A 24,238-nucleotide genomic window follows, 5' to 3' on the forward strand; every position below is an offset into this window, starting at 1 on the left:
TTGCATGAATGGGCTTTATTGAGCCCATCTCTGCAGTTGCCCAGTGGTGTCCAACTCTTTGCGACCCATGGACTGACTGTCCACGGGATTTTCCTGACAAGAATACTGGAGTGAGCTGTGATTAGCAAATTACTTTCACTTATTCTGCAGGATGCCTTTTCGTCTTGTTGGTTTCCTTTGCTATGCAGAAACTTTGAAGTTTGATGTAGTCTCACTTGTAATATCTGCTTTTGTTTCTTTTGTTATTGGTGTCAAATCTAAAATGTCATCACCAAGACTAAGGCCAAGGATCAGTCTTACCGTCTATGTATTCTTCTACGAGTATGATTCTTATGCTCAAGTCTTGAACCCATTTTAAGTTGATTTTTGTGTATAATGTAAGACAGTTGTCCAGTTTTCCCAAAACCATTTACTGAAGAGATGGTCCTTTCCTCACTATATATCCTTGCTTCTTTGTCATAAACTAATTGACCATGATTCGCACAAGTTTATTTTTGGGCTCTTTTTGTTCCGCTGATCAGTGTGCCTCCTTTTATGTCAATACTATGCTGTTTTGATCACTACAGCCCTGATCCTCTTACAACTACACAAGGCGTTACCAAAGAACTCAGTGTTGACAGTTCTATGGTTACTCGACACGTGAAGCAAACTGGAAAGGTGAAAAAGCTCAATAAATGGGTACCTCATGAGCTGACCAAAAACAAAAAAAATTGTCATTTTGAAGTGTCGTCTTCTTTTACTCTTTGCAACAACAATGAGCCACCTCTCGATCAGATTATTTTGTGTGACAAAAAGTGGATTTTAAACAATGAAAACCAGTGTTCATAGTTGGACCAAGAAGCTCCAAAGCACTCCCCAAAGCCAAATTTGCACCAAAAAAGGTCATGGTCACTGTTTGGTTGTCTGTTACCCATCCACTACAGCTTTCTGAATCATGACAAAACCGTTACATCTGCAAAGTATGCTCAACAAATCAATGAGATGCACTGAAGACTGAAACGCCTGCAGTAGATACCGTTCAATGGAAAGGGCCCAATTCTTTTCCACAACAACGCCTGACCGCCTGTTGCACAACCAACATTTCACAAGTTGAACTGGGCTAAAAAGTCCTGCTGCATCTGCCATATTCACCTGACACCTCTTGCCAACCGACTACCATTTCCTGAAGCATCTCAATAACTTTTTGCAAGGAAAATGCTTCCACGACCAGCTGGAGGCAGAAAATGCTTTCCAAGAGTTTGTCAAATCCTGAAGCACAGATTTTTATGCTATAGGAATACACAAACTTATTTCTCATTGGCAAAAATGTGCTGATTATAATGGTTCATATTTTGATTAATAAAGATGTGTTTGAGCCTAGTTATAATTATTTAAAATTCATGGTCTGAAAGCACAATTACGTTTGCACCAACCTAATATAACTCTATACACTCATGCAACTTGTTATAAAAACCACAGTAAAAAAAATTTATTAATTTATTATGGCAAAAATTCTGTTCAGGCTACTATTTAGTAGGATTTTCACTCAGAATGTCTCTTCAGTGCTCCTTCTCCCAAATATCAAAGGAATGATACTATCTCTCCAACTGCCTTATGCATATCTCTGTGCAATCTGACAACACAAGCTGAATTTGAACATAAGCATCCTTTCTCAATAAGTATCAGATTATTGTAAAATAATCTGGGTACTACAAAAATATTTCTAAGCTCTCTTTGATCACCTATTTTAGGTTTGCAAGAAGTCTGACTGCCATAGGAGCTATTCTATAGGAGACTGTTATACCATTTCTTCATATATAAGGTTTTGAACAGTTTAGAAGTTAAAAATAAAGTACAATTTCCTAAAATAAATTTTACAGGCCCTCAAAAAGAATTAGATATATGATATTTAAAGACATAAATCTTGCTGCCATCATTTTCAAAATATACCTACTATCATATAATTTCTTACCCCTCCAATGCTAGACTAGCTCCAAGCTACCATCACCTCCTCCTTGAAGAACTGTAATCAGCTTCTAGTAACTCTGTGGTCAATGAGGCCTTGTATGACTACTTTGTGTAACACCCAACCCTATATAATGCTTATCCCACTCTATCATAGCTGTCCCTCATCATTCGCACGGAAACTGGTTGGAAGACTCCCTGTGGATATCAAAATTCACAGATGCTCAGTTCTTATGTAAAATGTTATAGTATCTGCATATAACCTATACATGTGCTTCTGAATACTTTAAATTCTCTCTAGATTACTTATAATACCTAATACACTATATAAATAGCAGTAAATAGAATACAATGCTATGTAAATAGCTGCCACTGAATGGTAAATTCAAATTTCCCCCCTTGAACACTCTGGAATATTTTCAATCTATTTTTCACCTATGGTTGGTTCAATCCATGAATACAGAACCCATGAATACAGAGGGCTGACCTCATTCTGATCTATTTTTTCATTTTCCCATAGCATTTATCTCATTTTACATGCTGTAAAGTTTACTTGTATCTGTAGCCTGTTTTTCTTCAGTTATATGCTCCACAAAGGAGGTGACTTGTTTTCCAATGTACTCAGTACCAGAAGACTACCTGGGACATGTTATGAGATCATTACTTCTAGGATAAACAAGTTTCAGGTTGTCTAACAAATATGAGGAAATAGTGAGGTTTAATAAATATTCATGACAAAAATATACATGATGTGCTCTTACACAGAGCTGACCATACCAGATAAAATAAGCAATTCAATGATTTCTGCATCTCCAAGATAGGCAGCAGCATGCAGTGGAGTTCTCTTTTCATTGTCCTGTGATAAGAAGGAAAGGTGGAACATAAATTTTAATATAAAGTTAATTTTAATATACTTTAAATGAAGAAAACCCACTATAAACTAGCTTACTACTTCCACAACTCTAGTATGCAAGTCCCATTAACAGAGTATTTCTTTGCTAGGAGAAGAAAAGCCTAAAAAATATATTTTGGCTTTAAAAGAATAGTATAAAATACAGTAAAGAATAAAAGATAAATCTAAGATGACAAAGCAATAGCTTCTTAGACTTTCTTTGAATAAAGATTTACATTGCTAAAATATACAGGAAAATTTCCTTTACTTCACACTACTTGCCCACCTACCCCAAATATATTTCCACAATTTCACACAGTTTATAAAACAAACCCTAACAAACCAAAAAGGTTGCTTATCAAAATGTTCCTCACCAGGGAACATTTCAAATGTTTCCATAGAACTACAGTGGCAAAAGTAGAAAATATCTCTGGGGATCTGAAATTATCTCTTAAAATAATCTTAAGGTTTTTCTTAAAGTTCCTGCCAATTTTGGTTTTGGCTCTAAAATATATTCCTATCCTATACATAGTCTTCCAACCTTCCTCTAGAAACGGAAGCTATATCTAAGCGCAAGGCTGTGTACACGTCTTGCCTCAACAATAAGGTCCTCCAGTTTGAGAAGCAGGATCTTAGAGTAACGTCACATTTACAGGTTCAGTTCAAAGTATACCTCATCTAAAGTTTCAACAGTGTTGCTGAAGTCACTGCATCTGAGAAAGCTATTCATTTACAAATATTTATTTTGAAATTTACAACCAAATGTTTAGATACTGGTTTTTTGAGCCAGACTGTTAGTTTTTTTTCATTACCCGTTTCCCTCTTTGCCCAGAGGAATAAAGTTTTACCTGGTTATTGACCCACCCAGCAAGAGAACAGACTCCTAGCATGCCTTGAAGCATTGTTACTTAGTGTGGACAGATCATGTGTGGGAGAAAGGAACGGCACAACTTTGACAACTTCAGCCTAAAAGAAACTACTCCAGAGCCAAGACTAACATTTCCCACCTCCCTCACACTGAATAGCACGTGTCAAACTGTGCCAGCTTTGACCATGCAGAGGTAGGCTAATATCCTACAAGACTTAAGCAAAACGTACTGAATGATCTTGTAGAGCAAAGCTGCCCCAACAACAAACAGCTGAACCACTGACTTCTAGACTATTAAGAGAAATAAAATTCTTAAATAGGTATCATGGACATCCCTGGCAGTCCAGTGGTTGGCAGTCCGCCTGCCAGTGCAGGGGACATGGGTTTGACCCCTGGTCCGGGAAGATCCCACATGCCAAGGGACACCTAAGCCTGTGTGCCACAACTCCTGAGCCCGTGCTCCACAATAAGAGAAGTCACAGCAACGCAGAAGCCCCAGCACCGCAGTTAAGAGTGCAGCCGCCATGCACTGCAACTAGAGAAAACCCACGCGGCAGCAACAAAGACCCAGTGCGGCCACACATGAGTAAGTAAGTAAATAACAATCATAAAATGGGTATTTTTGGAGGGGTCTCGTATTATGATATTGTAACTTTCAAGACTAAAAAAATGAAAAATTTCACATCACAATAATCTTCCAGTTTGGCAATACTCCAATTATACTAAGAAAAGATTGTTATACCAAATGGGAATAAATTAGGGGAAAAAACTGCTAATCAAAACAGGGGTTAAAAATATTCACAGGCAATTCTAAAAAGGTTTAGATGTATTTATATAAAATTATTAGAAAATATGTATAATACATAATTATAACTGGCCCCATATACATTTCTTCATATAATGTTAATATATTTGTGTCCTTAAAATAGTAACAGGTGATAAAAAAAAAAGAGGTTGATATAGTAGTTGTTACTGTTGTTTTATAAGCTAAGAGTTCTTGTCTCTCTAAAGCCCAGTTAATTTCCACAAGATCGTATTTTTTCTTCCAATACATACCCCATTAAACAAATGGTTTGCATAGCAATTATCGGACAAATAGTCATTGAAAAAGCTAACACAGAAGCACTAAAATATAAGGCTTTATTCAAAGCTGAGTCCTAAACTTAATCACTTCAATAAAAGGATCCTTGGCTGAAGGCTTTTCAGTGTTAATCACTAACACATCAAACTTCCCTATGGTATTTGGTGGTCAATGGTTTAGTCGCTAAGTCGTGTCCAACTCTTGAAACACCGTGGACTGTAATCTTCCAGGCTCCTCTGTCCATGGGGATTCTCCAGGCAAGAATACTGGAGTGATCTGCCATTTCCTTCTCTACCCTATGGTATCCCTGGGTCAGGAAGATCCCCCGGAGAAGGAAATGGCAACGTACTCCAGTACTCTTGCCTGGAAAATCCCATGGATGGAGAAGCCTGGTAGGCTATAGTCCATGGGGTCACAAAGAGTCGGACACGACTGAGCGACTTCACCTTCTTTCCTTCTTTAAACCCACTCAAACTGAGGAAAACATCTCCTCCACAGTATAAACCACATACACAGCACTCACAGAACACATACACACTCACATTTATGTGTGAGAGATGTATGGAATTCTATGACTCAATGCCTTGAATCCTATTAATGTATTTTATGACTATGAACGTTTTTTCCCTTTGATCTGTAGAGAGGAAAAACTAAGGAACAAATTGATTAATTTTAAAAGAAAAAATTTTACCTATCAAATTTAGCTGCAGTTAAATACTGAAAATGATACAATAAAACACTTAAGTTCCTTTTAACAAAATTTATTAGAATGAAAAAATCCTCTTACACACGCTGAATTTCACTTCAAGGATTTTTTTTTTTTAGATAAAGATACTGCTATGTGTGAGAAAAACTTTAAGTATATTTACTGACCATAGTTGGAAGCAAAATGCTGAAACAATTTAAATGCCCATCAACAAGCAAACGGTTATTAAAAAATTATGAAACGCAAGCAGTTCTTAACCAACCTTGATTTAACTGACTCAGGTTAATCAACATTCTGTTTCCTGAGTAAAACTAAGGGTGACTTTGGCACAGCATGTGTTCTGAGTATCAGACCACGGCAGCCGGCCCTGCGCGTGCACCCCTATCACTGGGTGTGTGCACCAAGGGGAGAGAGGTGTGCTAACACACCTGCTTGCGCCAACTGCGCCTGCAATCACACGTGCGATTTGTTTACATATTATTTAAACCGAGAAACAGGAGTGAAGAAAAAGCAAATTGTCTGTATGATCACTAGGTTAAATACTATATTAAGACTCAATACAAGCTACCAAAAAAAGTACTGTTGAACTGGGTGCAGCCAAGACAACTGATGCACTAAGGCAGTTAATATACGCAGAGCTTGTCTTGGGTATCTAAATTCTTACATCACTTTAAGAAACCCCAAATGGGAATTAGAGCTAACACCCTGGGCAATGGGCTATGCAAGGAAAGTAACACTGAACTCCTGTTAGTGGACTCCACATTGTCAACCAAAAGCCTTACCCTGATTTTTAAAAACCAGCTGGAATATTACACATTATTACAGTAAAATGATTAAAGATCATTTAAAATGCTTCCTTCTGTCAGACTTTGATTAGCTTATCAACTACCAGTTGTGCACATTTTTAGATTAGAGTCTTGGAGCTGTATATCCATGGAATGAAACACTATGTCCAATTCCAAAGTGTGTGGGTTTTCCCCACACATCCACACAACGTCCCAAGGCTAGCTAGCTCTCCTACAACTTAACACGATTCTGACACTACCCGCCAGGGGACAGCATCAGATGCCACAGGCTAAGGACTCAGTGCTACAAGAGGGGTTCCCCGCCCCACCACAGAGGTCAACAGCAAATTCAGGTTGTTATCAGACCGCTGACTGGCTACAAACCCAGGTTCCCCTGACCTCCTTGGCTGTGACTAACTGCTAGAGCTGCTGACAAGACTTAGAAAAGCAGTTTGCTAACTAGATTACCAGGTTATTACACAAGATGCTGGAGGATATGAATTACAACAGTCAGATGAAGAGAAACACAGGACAAGATCCTAAACAAAGGAGATTCCGTCCTCAGAGTCTGAGGCCTGGCCCAGTGGCACGTTTAAGCATTTCTGGTTCACCAGCCTGGAAACTCTCTGAACCCCTCACCTTGTGGGTTTATGAGTTCCCAATGACTGCTGGCAACTGAACTCAATTTCCAGCCCTTCTCTCCTCAGAGATCAGAGGGTGAGACTAAAAGTTCCGATCACGTGGTTGGCTCCACAGGCAAGGACCCCTTTCCAAAAGTCGTCTCATTAACATAAGGCACCACGGTTTTCCTCCTAGGAAATGTCAAAGTTTTTTCTGTGCTAGAAATAGAGACTAAGACTAAATATATATATTTCCTATTATAAACCATAATATTACACTATGCTTTCAATTTAAAATAACAAGCAGACCCCAGTGCTCCTTATTAATGGAACATCTCTAAAGCGAAGTGTTAAATGAAAAATGCAGCCTAGCAACAATTGTGTTAAAGGTTCTACACACTCCTAGACTTGAATATGCATAAAACATCCTTCAAGGATACTCAAGGATATCCTGTATATTTAAGATACAGTGACTGCCTCTAGGTGAAGATCACTGACACACGAGAGTTTGAGGGTGAGAGAGTTACTTCTCACCATCTGTGGCCTTTGGTACTGCCTGGAGTTACTACCATGTACATGTTTCAAATAGTAAAATAAAAAATTAAAAATAACATTTCAATCAGCTGAAAAGCATTTCAATAACTTCCCATACCAGGCATTTTTACAAGTCCAAGTGCCCATTAAAAAAAAATGTTTCTTACATAATCAGTTTTTAAAGAAACCATACCTCCATGTTGTATTTCAAACAAACTTAACTAGAATTATTAAATACACAAAACAGACGCAAATAAAAAATTTAACTCATTTGATCACAAAGCTTTTTGATTATATCCACTGAAGTAAACACATTTTTCTTGTAGTTCTCACGTGGTGCTCTGAAAAGATATTTTGTGCATATGATCAGGACTACAAAAATTATTTACCCTCCCTCAATAAAAGCAAAACAAAAAATAGCTTTAGCTCTTACAAGTGATTATCCCGAAGATGAAAAAAGGACACACATTAATGGAGACTAGTGACTGCTAACCACTTAAAGCTGATAGTGTTAGTTGCTCAGCTGTGTGACTCTCTGCAGCCCCATGGACTGTAGCCCACCAGGCTCCTCCGTCCATGGGATTTCCCAAGCAAGAGTAGTGGAGTGAGTTGCCACTCCCTTCTCCAGGGGATCTTCCCTACCCAGGGATCAAACCCGGGTCTCCCACATTGCAGGCAGAGTCTTTAGCGTCTCAGCCACCAGGCGAGCCCCATAGGCAAATGCTGTGCCGGTGCAGTGCGTACCAGTGACTGGACAATGAGGACGTTACTTTGTGGTGGTACAACAGTTCTCCATCTTGAACCTGTGGGTGGTTATACAAATCTACACATATGGCAAAATGTCCCAGAATTATATACGAAGACATTAGTACTACTCCGTTCCTCCTCCCCCCAAATGGGTGCATGCAAAAACTGCTGAAACCCAAGAAAGATGTGTTGTCTAATTGAGCTGTACTGTGCCAGTATCAACTTCCTGCTTTGGGGGTTTCCCTGGCAGTCCAGTGGTTAAGACTCCATGCTTCCAATGCAGGGGGCACGGGTTCGATCCTTGGTTGGGGCACTGAGCTCCCACATGCTGTAGTGCAACCAAAAAAAAAAAACCCTAAACTTCCTGCTTCTGATAATGCACTGTAAGTAACAGGTCATCATAGGAGGAATCTGAAAGATGGAAACACAAAACCCTCTCTGTACCATTTTTTAAAATTCTGGAGTGTCCATAAATAATTTCTCCAAAATAAGGTTTTTAAAAAGTGTTCAGAAACATCCTGAATTATACTTTAGTTTTTATGCTGTTTTATGGTGAACTTTGAAATGGTGAACTTTGAAATGCTCACCAAAACACAGGCAAGCAAGGTTAACAACTTGTGAGAAAGAAGGGAATCCATGGTGCATCTCAGCACAGGCCAGGAAAAGGGTGAGATCCACTAGGAAGTGCCTTACGTTAAACCTGGGAACTCAAACTGCACCTCTACGTTCTCAACATTTTCTGTGGAAGTTTTAACTTAAAGCAGATCTGGGGACCTGGCTGGAATAGGAGGAAATGTTTATGTGAGTAGTCAGTCGTATCCAACTCTTGGCGACCCCAGGGACTATATAAAAATAGTTAAGTGAAAGACAGAAATGATAAACTGAGAGACAGCACATCTGTATAAGGAGAAATAGAGAGTCTAAGAATTCACCTATTGATACGGATTCAATTACATCCTCCGCAGCAGTGACTCAAATCCGTAATTCTGCCCTGCTCCAGGTGCTGAAGCTTTCGTGTATATTAGCTGAAACCAGGAAGGACAGTAGCACTAGCATCACACAGCTTGCTTTATATGCTGGGACCGCTCTAAGCATTTTACCTCAGCAGGTTAAGAAAATGAATACCGAATAGGAAATCAAGTCACAGAAAAAAAGTTTAAGGAATTTACTCATCTGGAATTGGCAGAATCAGGACAGAAGCACCGGCAGTTGGGCTCCAGGGTGCATGCTGTTAACTTATTCGACCCAATGGACCCTAGCCCACCAGGCTCCTCTGTCCACAGCATTTCCCAGGCAAGAATACTAGAGCGGGTTTGCCATGCCTTTCTCAGGGGATCTTCCCAACCCAGGGATCGAACCTGTATCTCTTATGTCTCCTGCATTGATAGGCAGGTTCTTTACCACCAGCACCACCTGAGAATCTCAATTTACTATACACACTCTATAAGGCTCCATTGTACACTGAACCATTGTTTGTTTAAAACTAACCACTCTCCCTCAAAACCTGTGGCCTGACTTCATTTTTTCTTATCAAACTTCTTATAATTTTCTAAGTAGTTTTCTTTTCTCTGTTTTCCATTTACTTTCTTCTAATGGTTACTTTCTTGGCTGCCACTTATCATTTTTACTTTTATTTCTACTACTATCAGACTGAAACTTTGTTAAAAAATCTGGGTATCAGCTTCTGGTCCACATTAACTCAGCTGGAGTTACCCAGAAAGGAGTCAAATCTACTCTTTGTCTTCACCTCTTCATAAAGTAAGTTATGATAGCTGGTTGTCCTCAAGACCCTGCACTCGGAGAAGTGGTTAACCTCTGCCTTGGGGATATAGTTTTATAGGGCGCTGGTGGATGTCTAAGATGCTTCAAATAAGAGAACCCTAGTTTTTTTCAGTATGGAAGTGACACTCTGTACACTTAAGAACCATCTGGAAGAATCCTCAGGTTGCGTTTTTAATTTTTATTTTTATGTGCCAGCAGATCAAAGTTGGAAGGCAATTTCACATTCACTAAATCATTAGCTCAATCACCTTTAGTGGCACCAATCATCTCCACTCTCCCTCCTTAACCTGATGTTTGAAAGCACTAACCTATCGCTGAAACCAGTTGCTGTTCAGTCGCTCAGTCATCTCCAACTCTTTGCGACTCCATGGACTACAGCATGCCAGGTTTACATCCTTCACCATCTCCCGGAGCTTGCTCAAACTCACGTCCATTGAGTCGGTGATGCCATCCAACCATCTCATCTGTCGTCCCCTTCTCCTCCTGCCTTCAATCTTTCCCAGGGTCAGGGTCTTGTCCAATGAGTCAGCTCTTCGCATCAGGTGGCCAAAGTATTGGAGCTTCAGGTTCAGCATCAGTCCTTCCAATGAATATTCAGGGTTGATTTCCTTCAGGATGGACTGGTTTGATGTCTTTGCAGTCCAAGGGACTCTCAACAGTTTTCTCTAGCACCACAGTTCAGAAGCATCAATTCTTTAGCACTCAGCCTTCTTCATGGTCCAACTCTCACATCCATATGTGACTACTGGAAAAACCACAGCTTTGACTATACGGACCTTTGTCAGCAAAGTAATGTCTCTGCTTTTTAATATGCTGCCTATTGAAACCAGTTAATCTCTACTAATAGAAAGAATAGTGGCACATTTTCATCTTTCACCTTTGTTTCCTTTACCAAGAATGCATTTTGCCTGCCCAAATCCTTCCTACTCTTTATGGCCCAGTTCAAATTTCATCTCCGCCACAGTCTTCAGGACCATGTCAATTCACTGGGATCGTTCTACCCCGTGCTTCTATTACGACATTATCATTTGTACTATTCAGGTGGCATTCTTGTTATTGCTCAACTCTGGTTTATGTCATGGTTTCATAATTAGGTAATAAGTATCTGGAGGAAGCAAACTATCTAATTTTATACCCACAGCACCTGGCTGAAAGTTACATACCCCACAGGCACTAGAGAGGTTTACACAAATTAAAATGTTAATGAAGAAAATTCACCATGAATCAATGATACACTAATGTAATGCAGCTTGTAAGAGACATGTATATCGACTTTTGGGGTCCTAGAACACAGTGCATTCTAGAAGAGCCTCTGACAGACAACTACCCAGATCTCTGGGAACACACAACTATAAAAATGAGTTAACAACTAGTTCTATAATGTTTGTTATGATTCTCTTCCAAGGAATACTTTGAGAACCTCTGTGGAACCTTTAAGTTTCAGATTACAACATGAAAAATCATCTGCATTTAGCAGAACGATGGAACTTTAAGTAAAAAGTATTTTCGACTAGTAGATGGTCTATGTTTCTCTCACTATTCCTAACAGCTACTGTTTACTGAACACATACCTTAGATGGCATTACTGGGTGCAAGGGAAAGAAATCTAAATTGAATCTGTTTAGGTAAAACGAATCTATCAGAAGGATGCCAGAATACCTCATGGAGCTGAGCACCAAACAACTACAGTTTTGGTAAGGAAGGCACATGGCAAGGCCACAGGGGAGCATGAAACATTCAGGACTCTTGTCTTTTTCTGTTTTTTCAGCATCAGCTTCTTTCCTTTGCCTTTACCAACAACACTTTCCCTCACATTAGGAAATAACACCAATAGAGATCCTGGGGTTTCCTTTGAAAAATTCAGCAGACCCAAGAGAAGTCTTTAATTTTAAACCTCAGAATAGTATTCTGATAGACTCCACTTTGGCAGGTTGCTTACCTGTATACCAACAGAGTGCAGTAACCATGTGGGACAACAAGCTTTTCAGAAAAGGAGTGCAACCCACAGATCTTTATTTTGTGGCAGGCACTGCATAAGGCATTTCACATATCTGCTTTACTTTGCAAAATGATTGTACGGTTTAGCCTGCATTATTCTTAAGAATATGCCTGCTTTTAAACCTAGGCTCTTCACCAAAACACTGTTAACAACAGACCAATTAAAAGTATTTATCAAAGTTTGGTAAGCTGTGGATTCTCCTGCGAATTGTGAAAAAAGCAAAACAGCTACAAGTACACGGCTTAGCTCCCTGGGCTGGAGGCTGACCTGCCCCACACTTGGGGACAGTGAAATCTCGCTTATTCCTTCTACACACAGAGCAGAACTATCATTGGCCTATAAACAATGTCCCTCTAATATTCTCTTTCTATATTCACACAGAAAGGAAAAGGAATGGCTAAAGGAATAACTGGGCAGGCCATTTCTCCTTCCATTTCTTTAGAAAAGTGTGCTAGCCAGAAATCCAGGATTGCATATACATTTGACCCTTGGACAGCATGGGTTTGAACTGTGTGGGTCCATATATAAGCCAGGTTTTTCCAATAAATATATTAGGAAAAATGCTGGAGATCTATGACAATTTGGAAGACTTACAAGTGAACTATGTAGTCTACATATACTGAAAAAACTAAGAAAAAGCTAGGTATCATGAAGGCATAAAATACATGTAGATACTAGTCTATCCTTACTTAGGCATAAGGTGAGTGATATTTAATATATTTATGTTAGTTTTTCTACCACTGAACCACCCATGCTTTAACTTTGCTTTCAAAGGCTTATATTACTATATGGTATTCCCTCCTTCTCCTGCTCCCCCATCTTGTAATTGGAGAGACTGTGTTACCAGCCTATCAATAACACAAATAAGTTGTTTTTGTACAGGCTAGGCTTCTGAGAAACAATTGATTACACCAGGCTACCACAGAGCAATCATATTGTTGCTGCTTCAATATCACTGCATGAATTGTTGTAAATAAACACGAGTTTCTTTTTCATATTTTCTATTTTGTAGCAATACATATAACATCTAGTGATTTGTTTCATTATAAGACAATATTGATGGGGGTGGTGAGAGAGATGATTCATCTTATAAACAGATGATGCAGACTTACAGTACTGATAAATGCAGTTAAGTACTGTAAATGTATTTCCTCTTCCTAAAATTTTCTTAATAACATTCCTTTTTTCTAGTTTAAGAATATAGTGCATGCATGGTCAGTCATGTCTGACTCTTCGCACCCCCTACTCTGAGTAGCCCACCCGGCTCCTCTGTCCATGGGATTTTCCAGGCAAGAATAGTAGAATGGGTTGCCATTTCCTTCTCCAGGGGATCTTCCTGACCCAGGGATCAAACCCACATCTCTTGAGTCTCTTGCATTAATAGGTGGATTCTTTACCACTGAGCCACTTGGGAAGCCCATAAAATACAAATAACATACCTTATCTGTTAATCAACTGTTTATGTTATTGGTAAGGCATCTAGTCAACAGTAACCTATTAGTAATAATTTTAGGTGAGTCAAAAATCATACATGAATTTTCAGCTGCACCTGCTGGTTGCAGGGTAGAGGTTCAGTTCAGTTCAGTCACTCAGTCGTGTCCGACTCTTTGTGACCCCATGAATCACAGCACACCAGGCCTCCTCGTCCATCACCAACTCCCAGAGTTCACTCAGACTCACGTCCATCGAGTCAGTGATGCCATCCAGCCATCTCATCCTCTGTTGTCCCCTTCTCCTCCTGCTCCCAATCCCTCCCAGCATCAGTCTTTTCCAATGAGTCAACTCTTCCCATGAGGTGGCCAAAGTACTGGAGTTTCAGCTTCAGCATCATTCCTTCCAAAGAAATCCCAGGGCTGATCTCCTCAGAATGGACTGGTTGGATCTCCTTGCAGTCCAAGGGACTCTCAAGAGTCTTCTCCAACACCACAGTTCAAAAGCATCAATTCTTCAGCACTCAGCCTTCTTCACAGTCCAACTCTCACATCCGTACATGACCACTGGAAAAACCATAGTCTTGACTAGTCGGACCTTTGTTGGCAAAGTAATGTCTCTGCTTTTGAATATGCTATCTAGGTTGGTCATAACCTTCCTTCCAAGGAGTAAGCGTCTTTTAATTTCATGGCTGCAGTCACCATCTGCAGTGATTTGGGAGCCCAGAAAAATAAAGTCTGACACTGTTTCCACTATTTCCCCATCTATTTGCCATGAAGTAATGGGACCGGATGCCATGATCTTAGTTTTCTGAATGTTGAGCTTTATGCCAACTTTTTCACTCTCCACTTTCACTTTCATCAAGAGGCTTTTTAGTTCCTCTTCACTTTCTGCCATAAGGGTGGTGTCATCTGCATATCTGAGGTTATTGATATTTCTCCCAGCAATCTTGATTCCAGCTTGTGCTTCTTCCAGTCCAGTGTTTCTCATGATGTACTCTGCATAGAAGTTAAATAAGCAGGGTGACAATATAAAGCCTTGATGGACTCTTTTTCCCTGTTTGGAACCAGTCTGTTGTTCCATGTCCAGTTCTAACTGTTGCTTCCTGACCTGCATACAGATTTCTCAAGAGGCAGGTCAGGTGGTCTGGTATTCCCATCTCTTTCAGAATTTTCCACAGTTGATTGTGATCCACACAGTCAAAGGCTTTGGCATAATCAATATAGCAGAAATAGATGTTTCTCTGGAACTCTCTTGCTTTTTCAATGATCCAGCGGAAGTTGGCTTTGATCTCTGGGTAGAGGTGGGTGTCCTTTATTCCCATGCTGTTCAAGGATCAACTGCATTTAAGTACCAGGGATAATACCTAGGTATGAACGTCTATACTCCCACACTTCCGAAAACACTTAACAAGAAAATATATACCCAACAGTTTAACAATGAATACACAGTAAGTCAGCTATATTAAAAATAACATAATTACCTAGTTGTGCTGCTTAAACTAAAACACAAAACCAAAAACAATTCATTTCAAATAATGTACCTTAAACACAGCAACAGATGCTTTACAAACCCTAATCTCAGTAAAATAAATGCAAGCCAAACTTTAAAAACTTCAGAGCAGTAAAATGGATGCTCAATAAATATCTACTGGCTTGAATTTATCAAACTCACAGGCAAATCTCATAAGACAGATAAAAATTAAAGTCAATGAGTAGCATAACTCAAAGCTGAAAGGAACTTGAAATGTTTAGCTTTTGACAGTAACAGTCATTCTGGATAATAGAGACAAGGAGATTTTACCTAACTTTCAATCATCCTTGTAAAGGTCACAGTTATAAAAATATTCTAGGGAAGTTGGGGAAGGGGGAAAAGAAGGCAAAGAAGAGGGTGAAAGTTATTTTCTTGGTTTAACATGTTATTAATGAGATTCTGAAAATAGCACCATCTTTCAGGACAGAAAATGTTTACAGTTCTTTATTTGTATCCTCTTATTTTTCAAGTACAGAAAAACACCAATTAAAAATGGTTTTAAAACAAAAAGATCTCCTCTCAGAAGGGCAGGGACAACACCGGTTGACTCAGTAGCTCAATGACATCAATGAGGTCTCTCTCAGAAATCCTACCTGTCCACTTTGCTGCCAACCACAACTACATGTTCCAACCACAGTGTAAAGGCTCATCTCAAGCTGGTCCACCTCAGACAACACCCAGCAACCATCCAGTAGCAGAAGTCCTCTACTCCCTGTGTGTCCACTGTGATTAGTCAGTCAGTGAAATTTCCAAAAGCAGTTTTAGGTTTTAAACACATCAATATATGACATCACTCAAAGTCAGAACCTTAGGGTTCACTCTTGATGCTATAAATTCTATGGGTTTGGACAAATGTTTAATGGTACTTATGTATCTATCATTATGGTATCAGAGCATTTTCACTGCCCTAGAAATCCCATGTGCCCTGCCTATTCATTCCCACCCCCTAGCAACCCCTCATGTTTATACTGTCTCCACAGTTTTAACTTTTCCAGAAAGTCATACAGTTGGAATCATACAGTATGTAGCCTTTCAGACTGGTTTCTTCCATTAACTATAGTATATGCATTTAAGGTTTCTTCATGTCTTTTCATGGCTTGAGAGCTCATTTGTTTTTAGTGCTGAATAATCTATTATTTATCCACTTACCGATTGAAGGACATCTTTGTTGTCATTGTTGTTCAGTCACTCAGTCATGTCCGACTCTGTGATTCCGTGGACTGCAGCACACCAGGACTCCCTGTGCTTTACCACCTCCCAGAGTTTGCTCAAACTCATGTCCATTGGGTTGGTGATGCCATTTAACCATCTTGTCCTCTATCACCCCTTCTCCTCCTGCCTTCAATCTTGCCCAGCATCAAGGTCTTGTACAATGACTTGGCTCTTCACATCAGGTGGCCAAAGTATTGGAGTTTCAGTTTCAGCACCAGTCCTTCCAATCAATGTTCAGGACTGATTTCCTTTAGGATTGACTGGTTTGATCTCCTTGTTGTCTAAGGGACTCTGAAGAGTTCTCTCCAACAGCACAGTTTAAAAGCATCAATTCTTCAGCCTTCAACCTTCTTTATGGTCCAACTCTCACATCCATACATGACTACTGGAAAAACCATAGCTTTGACTATGTGGAACTTTGTTGGCAAAGTAGCGTCTCTGCTTTCTAACACACTAAGTTTGTCGCCGCTTTTTTCCCAAGGAGCAAGCGTCTTTTAATTTCATGACTGCCGTCACTGTTAGAAGTGATTTTGGAGCCCAAGAAAATAAAGTCTGTCACTGTTTCCATTATTTCCCCGTCTATTTGCCATGAAGTGATGGGACTAGATGCCTTGATCTCGATTTCTGAACGTTGAGTTTTAAGCCAGCCTTCTCACTCTCCTCTCACCCTCATCAAGAGGCTCTTTAGTTCCCTTCACTTTCTGCCAAAAGGTTAGTGTCATCTGCATAGCTGAGGTTATTGATATTTCTCCAGCAGTTTTGATTTCAGTCTGTGCTTCATCCAGCCGACTTGGATGCATCCAAGTTTTACGTCTTCCTTCTCAATTTGTATACCATTTATTTCCTTTCCCTTGTTATTTCCACATTAGCTAGAACTTTCAGGATGATGTTGAAAAGAAGTTGAAAGGGGCCAATCTTACTGGGAAAGGTTTGAGTTTCTCACCATTAGCTGTAGATTTTTTTGTCGACATTCTTTATCAAGTTGAGGTAGTTCCCCCATTATTCCTAAGCTTAAGGAGAGACTTTATCATGCAGGTGTTGGATTTTGTCAAACACTTTTTCTACACTACAGGTATGATTTTGTGATTTTCTTTTTTAGCCTGTTGATATGAGAGTTTACATGAATTAACTTTCAAAGGTTGAACCAGACTTGCATAGCTAGCATAAATCCCAATTGACCATGTTGTAGAATTCTTCTTACATAGTGTTGTATTTGATTCATTAACACTTTGTTGAGAAACTTTCACATCTTATGTTCATGAGAGATACTGGTCTGTAGTTTTCTTTTCTTATATTGTTTTTGTCTCATTTTCATACTAGGGTAATGCTGGCCTCAAAAAATGAGTTAGAAAATATTCCCTCTGCTTCTTGCCTTTGACAGAGACTGTAGAGAACTGGTATAATTTCTTAAGTGTTTAGTAGAATTCATCAGTGAATCTGTCTGGGCCTGGTGCTGTTTTAGAAGGTTATTAATTGTTGACTCAATTTTTTAATAGATATAACCTATTTGTACTGTCTGTTTCTTGTGAGAGTCTCAGCAAAAGAATTTTTTAAAGGATTTGTCTATTTCATCTAGGTTGTCCAATTTCCGGGCACGGAGTTGTTTGCTCCATTCCTTTATAATCCTTTTCAGGTCCACAGGCCCCACAGTGGCCGCCGTTCTTTCACTTCTGATATTAGTAATCCGTACCTCCTCTTTTTTCTTACCTGGTGGAGGCTTATCTGTTTTGTCAATCTTTTTAAAGAACTAGCTTTTCTTTTCACTGAAAACAGAAAATCAATAGAGAAAAATCAATTTAGTTGACTTTTGCTCTATTTCTTCTGCTTTTTTTGGATTTAACTTGCTCTTCCTTTCCTAGTTGCCTAAAAGCTTAGATTACTAATCTTCTCTTCTAATATGTACATTCAATGGTGCAAGTTTCCAGAAAAATCAATGCTTTCATTGCATCCTCCAAGTTTTAATAAGTTGTGCTTTCATTCTCAATACAAAACCTTTTATATTTCACTTGAGAGTTCTTCCACGGCCCATTGTTATTTAGAAGTTTGTTGCTTTAATCTGCATGTATTTGGGATTTTCCAGTTAACTTTCCATTAGTGACTTCTAGTTTAATTCCATTTTGTTCTGAGAGCAGACATTATATAATTTCTATTCTTTTGAATTTGTTAAAGAAAGTGTGTTTTATGGCCTAGAATGTGCTCTATCATGGTAAATATTTCATGTGAACTTAGAAGAATGTATACTCTGAAGCTGCTGGATGAAGCAGTCTACAGATGTCAACTATATCCAGCTGTTTGCCAGTGCTATTGATTACGTCCTCACTCATTTTTTGCTATTTGATCTATTTCTGACAGAGGAGTGCTGGAGTCTCCATCTCTAACACCTGACTCATCTATTTTCCCCTGCAGTTCAATCAGTTTTTCTCTCACATAGTTTGATCTCTTTTCTTAGATGCATACATATAAGGGTTGTTATGTCTTCCCAAAGAATGGACCCTTTTATCCCTATATAAGGCCCTTCTTTATCCCTGATAACGACCCCTGCTTTGAAGTATATTGTGTCTGAAATTTATACAGCTACTCCTGCTTTGTCCTTTTTTTAAAATTGAAATATAGTGATTTATAACGTTCTGTTAATGTCTGCTGCACATCAAAGTAATTTCAGTTCATATGAATGAAGTGAAGTGTTAGTCACTCAGTTGTGTCCAACTCTTTGTGATTCCATGGACTATAGCCTGCCAGGCTCCTCTGTCCTTGGGATTCTTCAGGCAAGAATACTGGAGTGGGTTGCCATTTCCCTTTCCAGGGGATCGTCCCAATTTAGGAATAGAACCCAGGTTTCCTGCGTTGTAGGCAGATTCTTTACCGTCTGAGCTATAATATATGTATATTACATATGTATACACACACACACATTCTTTTTAGTGCTCTTTTCCGTTATGTTTATCTCAGGACACTGAGTACAGTTCCCTGTGCTGTACAGTAGGACTTTGTTGTTTATCCATTCTATATATAATAGTTTGCATCTGTTAAGCCCAAACTTCCAGTCTATCCCTCTTCCATCCACTCTCCTCCTTGACAACCATAAGTCTGTTTCTCTATGCCTGTGAGTCTGTTTATGTTTCGTGGATATGTTCATTTATGTCAGGTTTTAGATTCCATATATAAGTGGTATCATATGGTATTTGTCTGACTTACTTCACTTAGTATGATCATATCTAGATTCAACCATGTTGCTGTAAACGGCATTATTTCATTCTTTTTTTATGGCTGAGCCACATTTTCTTTATTCATTATCTGTTGATGAACAACAAGGTTGTGTCCATGTCTTGGTTACTATGAATAGTGCTATGAACACAGGAGTGCATATATCTCTATGAGTTGTAGTTTTGTCTGGGTATATGCCCAGAAATGGGATTGCTGGATCATATGGGGTAACTGTTTTTAGTTTTTTGAGGTACTGGCATAATGTTTCCACAGTGGCTGTACCAACTTACATTCCCATACGTCTGCTTTCTTTTGATCAGTGTTAGCATGGTATTTTTTTTCTTCATCCATTTACTTTTATTTGTATGTGTCTTTCTGTTTAAAGTGAGTTTCCTATACACAACATATTGCTATTCTTCAATACTTAGTCATGTCAAACTCTTTGCAACCCCATGGACTGCAGCATACCAGGCTTCCCTGTCCTTCACTATCTCCCAGAGCTTGCTCAAACTCATGTCTGATGAATTGCTGAGGGCATCTAACCATCTCAACCTCTGTAGCCCCCTTCTCCTCCTGCCTTTGATCCTTCCTGGCATCAGGGTCTTTTTGAATGAGTTGGATCTTCACATCAGGTGGCCAAAGTATTGGAGCTTCTTCTACAGCATCAGTCCTTTCAATGAATATTCAGGGTTGATTTCCTTTAGGATTGAATGGTTTGATCTCCTTGCTGTCCAAGGAACTCTCAAGAGTCTTCTCCAGTACCACAGTTTGAAAGCAACTTTCAATTGGCTCATTTAGAGCACGACTCCTGATACACTTGGATTAATATTTACTATATTCATTACACTTTCCTATTTGTTTCCCTCATTCTTTATTTCATTACACTTTCCTATTTGTTTCCCTCATTCTTTATTTCTATTTTTATCTTCAACTCTTTTCCTGCCTTTTGCGGTTTTACTTGAGCATGAATTTAATAAAAATCCATTTTCTCTACATTCTTAGCCTACCAGTTGCACTTTAAAAAAATTTTAATGGTTGGACTAGAGATTACTGTACACATTTTCAGCTGATCTATCTACTCTCATAGGTACTCTCAGTTCTGTTAGAAACAAAATAACCCTGATTCCTCAGTCCTGTTCCTTATTGTCACTGTCACCCACACAAAGTCAGACCTCTGACCAGAAGGAGGGGAAAATTAATGAACACTAAGTAAGAGGCCAAAGTCTCTGCTACTTTGAGTTTGCTAGGCAATGCGGTATGAGGAAAATATCAGAAGAAGCAAGACACCCATTAGAGAAGAAAGTCAAAGCAATTTTGTTACAACCCACTGAAAAGACAAATGGAATGAAAGAAAAAGGAATCACTAGCTGTGTTATGAGCTAGAATCTGGCGGAGCATCCTGCTGTCACCCCTAAAATCACTGTGAAATAACCCAGGCTTAAGTGGTATATTATAATCCACAGAGCAAGTAGAACAGTTCACAGAGCTGCCACCACTGCACAGAAAAATAGCCTCAAAGGTCACCTAGTTCAATTGCTTTATTTTACAAATGAGAAAAACAGGGTTCAGAGAGGCTGAACCTTGGAAGGGCACACAGGCTAGAACCTGGTTTGTCTGACTTAGAAGCCAAGGTTCCTCTTGCGAGTACATTCTGGATCTCTTTACCTTCTTACAGTTTAATAAGGTAACAGCACCAGTGTGGTAGCTAGCATTCTTTATATCCATGTGTGTAGCTGTAAATATCTGCACATATTTGGATTTTAGAAAATAATATATTTTAAAAATCAAAGCAGTGGACTTCCCTGGTGGTACGGTAGGTAAGAATCTGGTACATGGGCTTGACCCCTGGTCCAGGAAGACTCCACACGACGTGGAGCAACTTAAGCCTGTGGGCCACAAGTACTGAAGCATGAAGGCTTAGAGCCTGTGCTCTGCATCCAGAGAAGCCACCGCAATGAGAAGCCCATGCACCACAACCAAGAGTAGCCCCTGCTCACCCAAGGAGAGAAAAGCCCAAACGGCAACGAAAACCCAGTGAGTCAAAAACAAATAAATACATAATTTTTTAAAGCAGTAACAAAGGACTCATAAACTATCCTATAACTGTAGAAATATGGTCCCACTTTAGAAAAAATTTCCATATAGCATGACAACCTTAATGTTCTTTTTTATAGCCCTCTATCTGTGGTAATTACAATTATAAAGTGAAACTCACAGTACAAACTCCAGGAATAAGAGACATTTTCAGTTCTTAGAAACGAATCACATAAAACAGGAGACTCAATCATTAGATAATTTAAACACAAAATATCACATTGCCTACTAGAAAATACATGTAACTGAAAGTTACATTAACATTTATTAAAATTTATTAAATTAATGCTTATTAAAACATTTATTAAAATTATTAACAGTTTTTTATGGTTAGTAAACAAGGAAGGGGCTTTCCTGGTGGCTAAGCTGGTAAAAAATCCTACTGCAATGTGGGAGACCTGGATTCAACCCCTCAGTTGGGAAGATCCCCTGGAGAAGGGAACAGCTACCCACTCCAGCACCCTGGCCTGGAGAAGTTCATGGACTGTATAGTTCATGGCGTGGGAAAGAGTCGGACACGACTGAGCGACTTTCACTTTCACTTTCAAACAGGAAGATACACACACCAATTCATCATATTTCTTGGTGAAACTTATTTTGAAGTCTCCATTTATAAACAAATATTTTAAATAAGGCTAACTCAAACATGTCCTCACTCAACTATAAATATTAATCTTCAGCACAAGATAACATTTTATATTATCAGCAGCTTGAGAAAAAGAAATCTAGTCACAAATATATGCATATGTCCTAAGGTCATGATATTTAACTATTTAATCAAACATACATTCTCAATTAATAGATAATCTAAATATGCTCCACCAGCAAATTACATGTATTATACATAACCTTAAACATTAATTTAGAATAGGGCTAAAAAAATCAAGTAAGAATCAGATGTCACAGCTACTATTAGGGGGGTGGGTCTTCATCCTGATTTGAAATATACCAGTTAAAATCATTAGATACACTAGAAAGATTTGATCTTATCTCGAAAATCCTATGCTTGAACTCTAACATGGTGAGTAAATACAAACATGGCTTTTTGTGGTGGGTAGGAATCAATTCTCCAAGCCAGGCTTCAGCAATATGTGAACCATGAATTTCCAGTTGTTCAAGCTGGTTTTAGAAAAGGCAGAGGAACCAGAGACCAAATTGCCAACATCTGCTGGATCATCGACAAAGCAAGAGAGTTCCAGAAAAACATCTATTTCTGCTTTATTGACTATGCCAAAGCCTTTAACTGTGTGGATCACAATACACTGTGGAAAATTCTTCAAGAGATGGGAATACCAGACCACCTGACCTGCCTCTTGAGAAATTTGTATGCTGGTCAGGAAGCAACAGTTAGAACTGGACATGGAACAACAGACTGGTTCCAAATAGGGAAAGGAGTACATCAAGGCTGTATATTGTCACCCTGCTTATTTAACTTACATGCAGGGTACATCATGAGAAACGCTGGGCTGGAAGAAGCACAAGCTGGAATCAAGATTGCCGGGAGAAATATCAATAACTTCAGATATGCAGATGACACCACCCTTATGGCAGAAAGTGAAGAGGAACTAAAAAGCCTCTTGATGAAAGTGAAAGTGGAGAGTGAAAAAGTTGGCTTAAAACTCAACATTCAGAAAACGAAGATGACGGCATCTGGTCCCATCACTTCCTGGGAAATAGATGGGGAAACAGTGGAAACAGTGTCAGACTTTATTTTCTGGGGCTCTAAAATCACTGCAGATGATGACTGCAGCCATGAAATTAAAAGACGCTTACTCCTTGGAAGGAAAGTTATGACCAACCTAGAGAGCATATTCAAAAGCAGAGACATTACTTTGCCAACAAAGGTCCATGGTTTTTCCTGTGGTCATGTATGGATGTGAGAGTTGGACTGTGAGGAAAGCTGAGCGCCAAAGAATTGATGCTTCTGAACTGTGGTGTTGGAGAAGACTCTTGAGAGTCCCTTGGACTGCAAGGAGATGCAACCAGTCCATTCTGAAGGAGATCAGCCCTGGGATATCAGCCTGGGGATTTCTTTGGAAGGAATGATGCTAAAGCTGAAACTCCAGTACTTTGGCCACCTCATGCGAAGAGTTGACTCATTGGAAAAGACTCTGATGGTGGGAGGGATTGGGGGCAGGAGGAGAAGGGGACGACAGAGGGTGAGATGGCTGGATGGCATCACTGACTCGATGGATGTGAGTCTGAGTGAACTCTGGGAGTTGGTGATGGACAGGGAGGCCTGGCGTGCTGCGATGCATGGGGTCGCAAAGAGTCGGACACGAGTGAGCGACTAAACTGAACTGAACTGAGGAATCAATGTGGCTCTGTAAATATACTACACACAGAAACCTCTTTTGGGTGTGGGAAACAAAATGATCGACTTTATTAAAAGGGTTTATGAAAATGTATTAAAGTCAAGTCTATGCAGCAGCATTTTACTTTTTAAGTGATTTTATGTTATTCTTTAAGTGATTTATATAACTAATATTTTTTTTTCATTCAGCAGCTGAACCAAAAGGAAGACTTTCCCCAGTTACATAACAAGAGTTGTCGATACCTTTAAAGAAATTATCCTTGTATTCAGTAACATTTTCAGCATAAATATCTGTTGTAATACAATATCAATTTGGGAAAATATTAAAAAATTAACATTTGTGTCACTGGAGTCCTAGATGGAGAGGAGAAAGAAACTAAGAAAAGAAAAAAATTCTGAAGAAATAACAGTTGGAAATTTTGCAATTTTTGGCAAAGATATAAATTTATACATTCAATACATTTAATGAACAACAAATAGGATAAATGGAAA

At 39.1% G+C, this 24,238-nt stretch overlaps 1 protein-coding gene across 9 annotated transcripts in view; it reads right to left on the reverse strand.

The window, feature by feature from the left end:
* ANKRD28 (ankyrin repeat domain 28) overlaps positions 1 to 24,238 on the reverse strand; it is a 218,062-nt gene that overhangs the window by 78,625 nt on the left and 115,199 nt on the right. For all 9 annotated transcript variants that reach the window (NM_001205960.2, XM_024989835.2, XM_059884931.1 and 6 more), the window contains one exon: positions 2,722 to 2,800. In NM_001205960.2, coding sequence (NP_001192889.1) covers positions 2,722 to 2,800 — 79 coding nt within the window. The remainder of the gene's footprint in view (positions 1 to 2,721; positions 2,801 to 24,238) is intronic.

Source organism: Bos taurus, chromosome 1 (assembly GCF_002263795.3).
Source record: "Bos taurus isolate L1 Dominette 01449 registration number 42190680 breed Hereford chromosome 1, ARS-UCD2.0, whole genome shotgun sequence".
Taxonomy (NCBI): Eukaryota; Metazoa; Chordata; class Mammalia; order Artiodactyla; family Bovidae; genus Bos; species Bos taurus.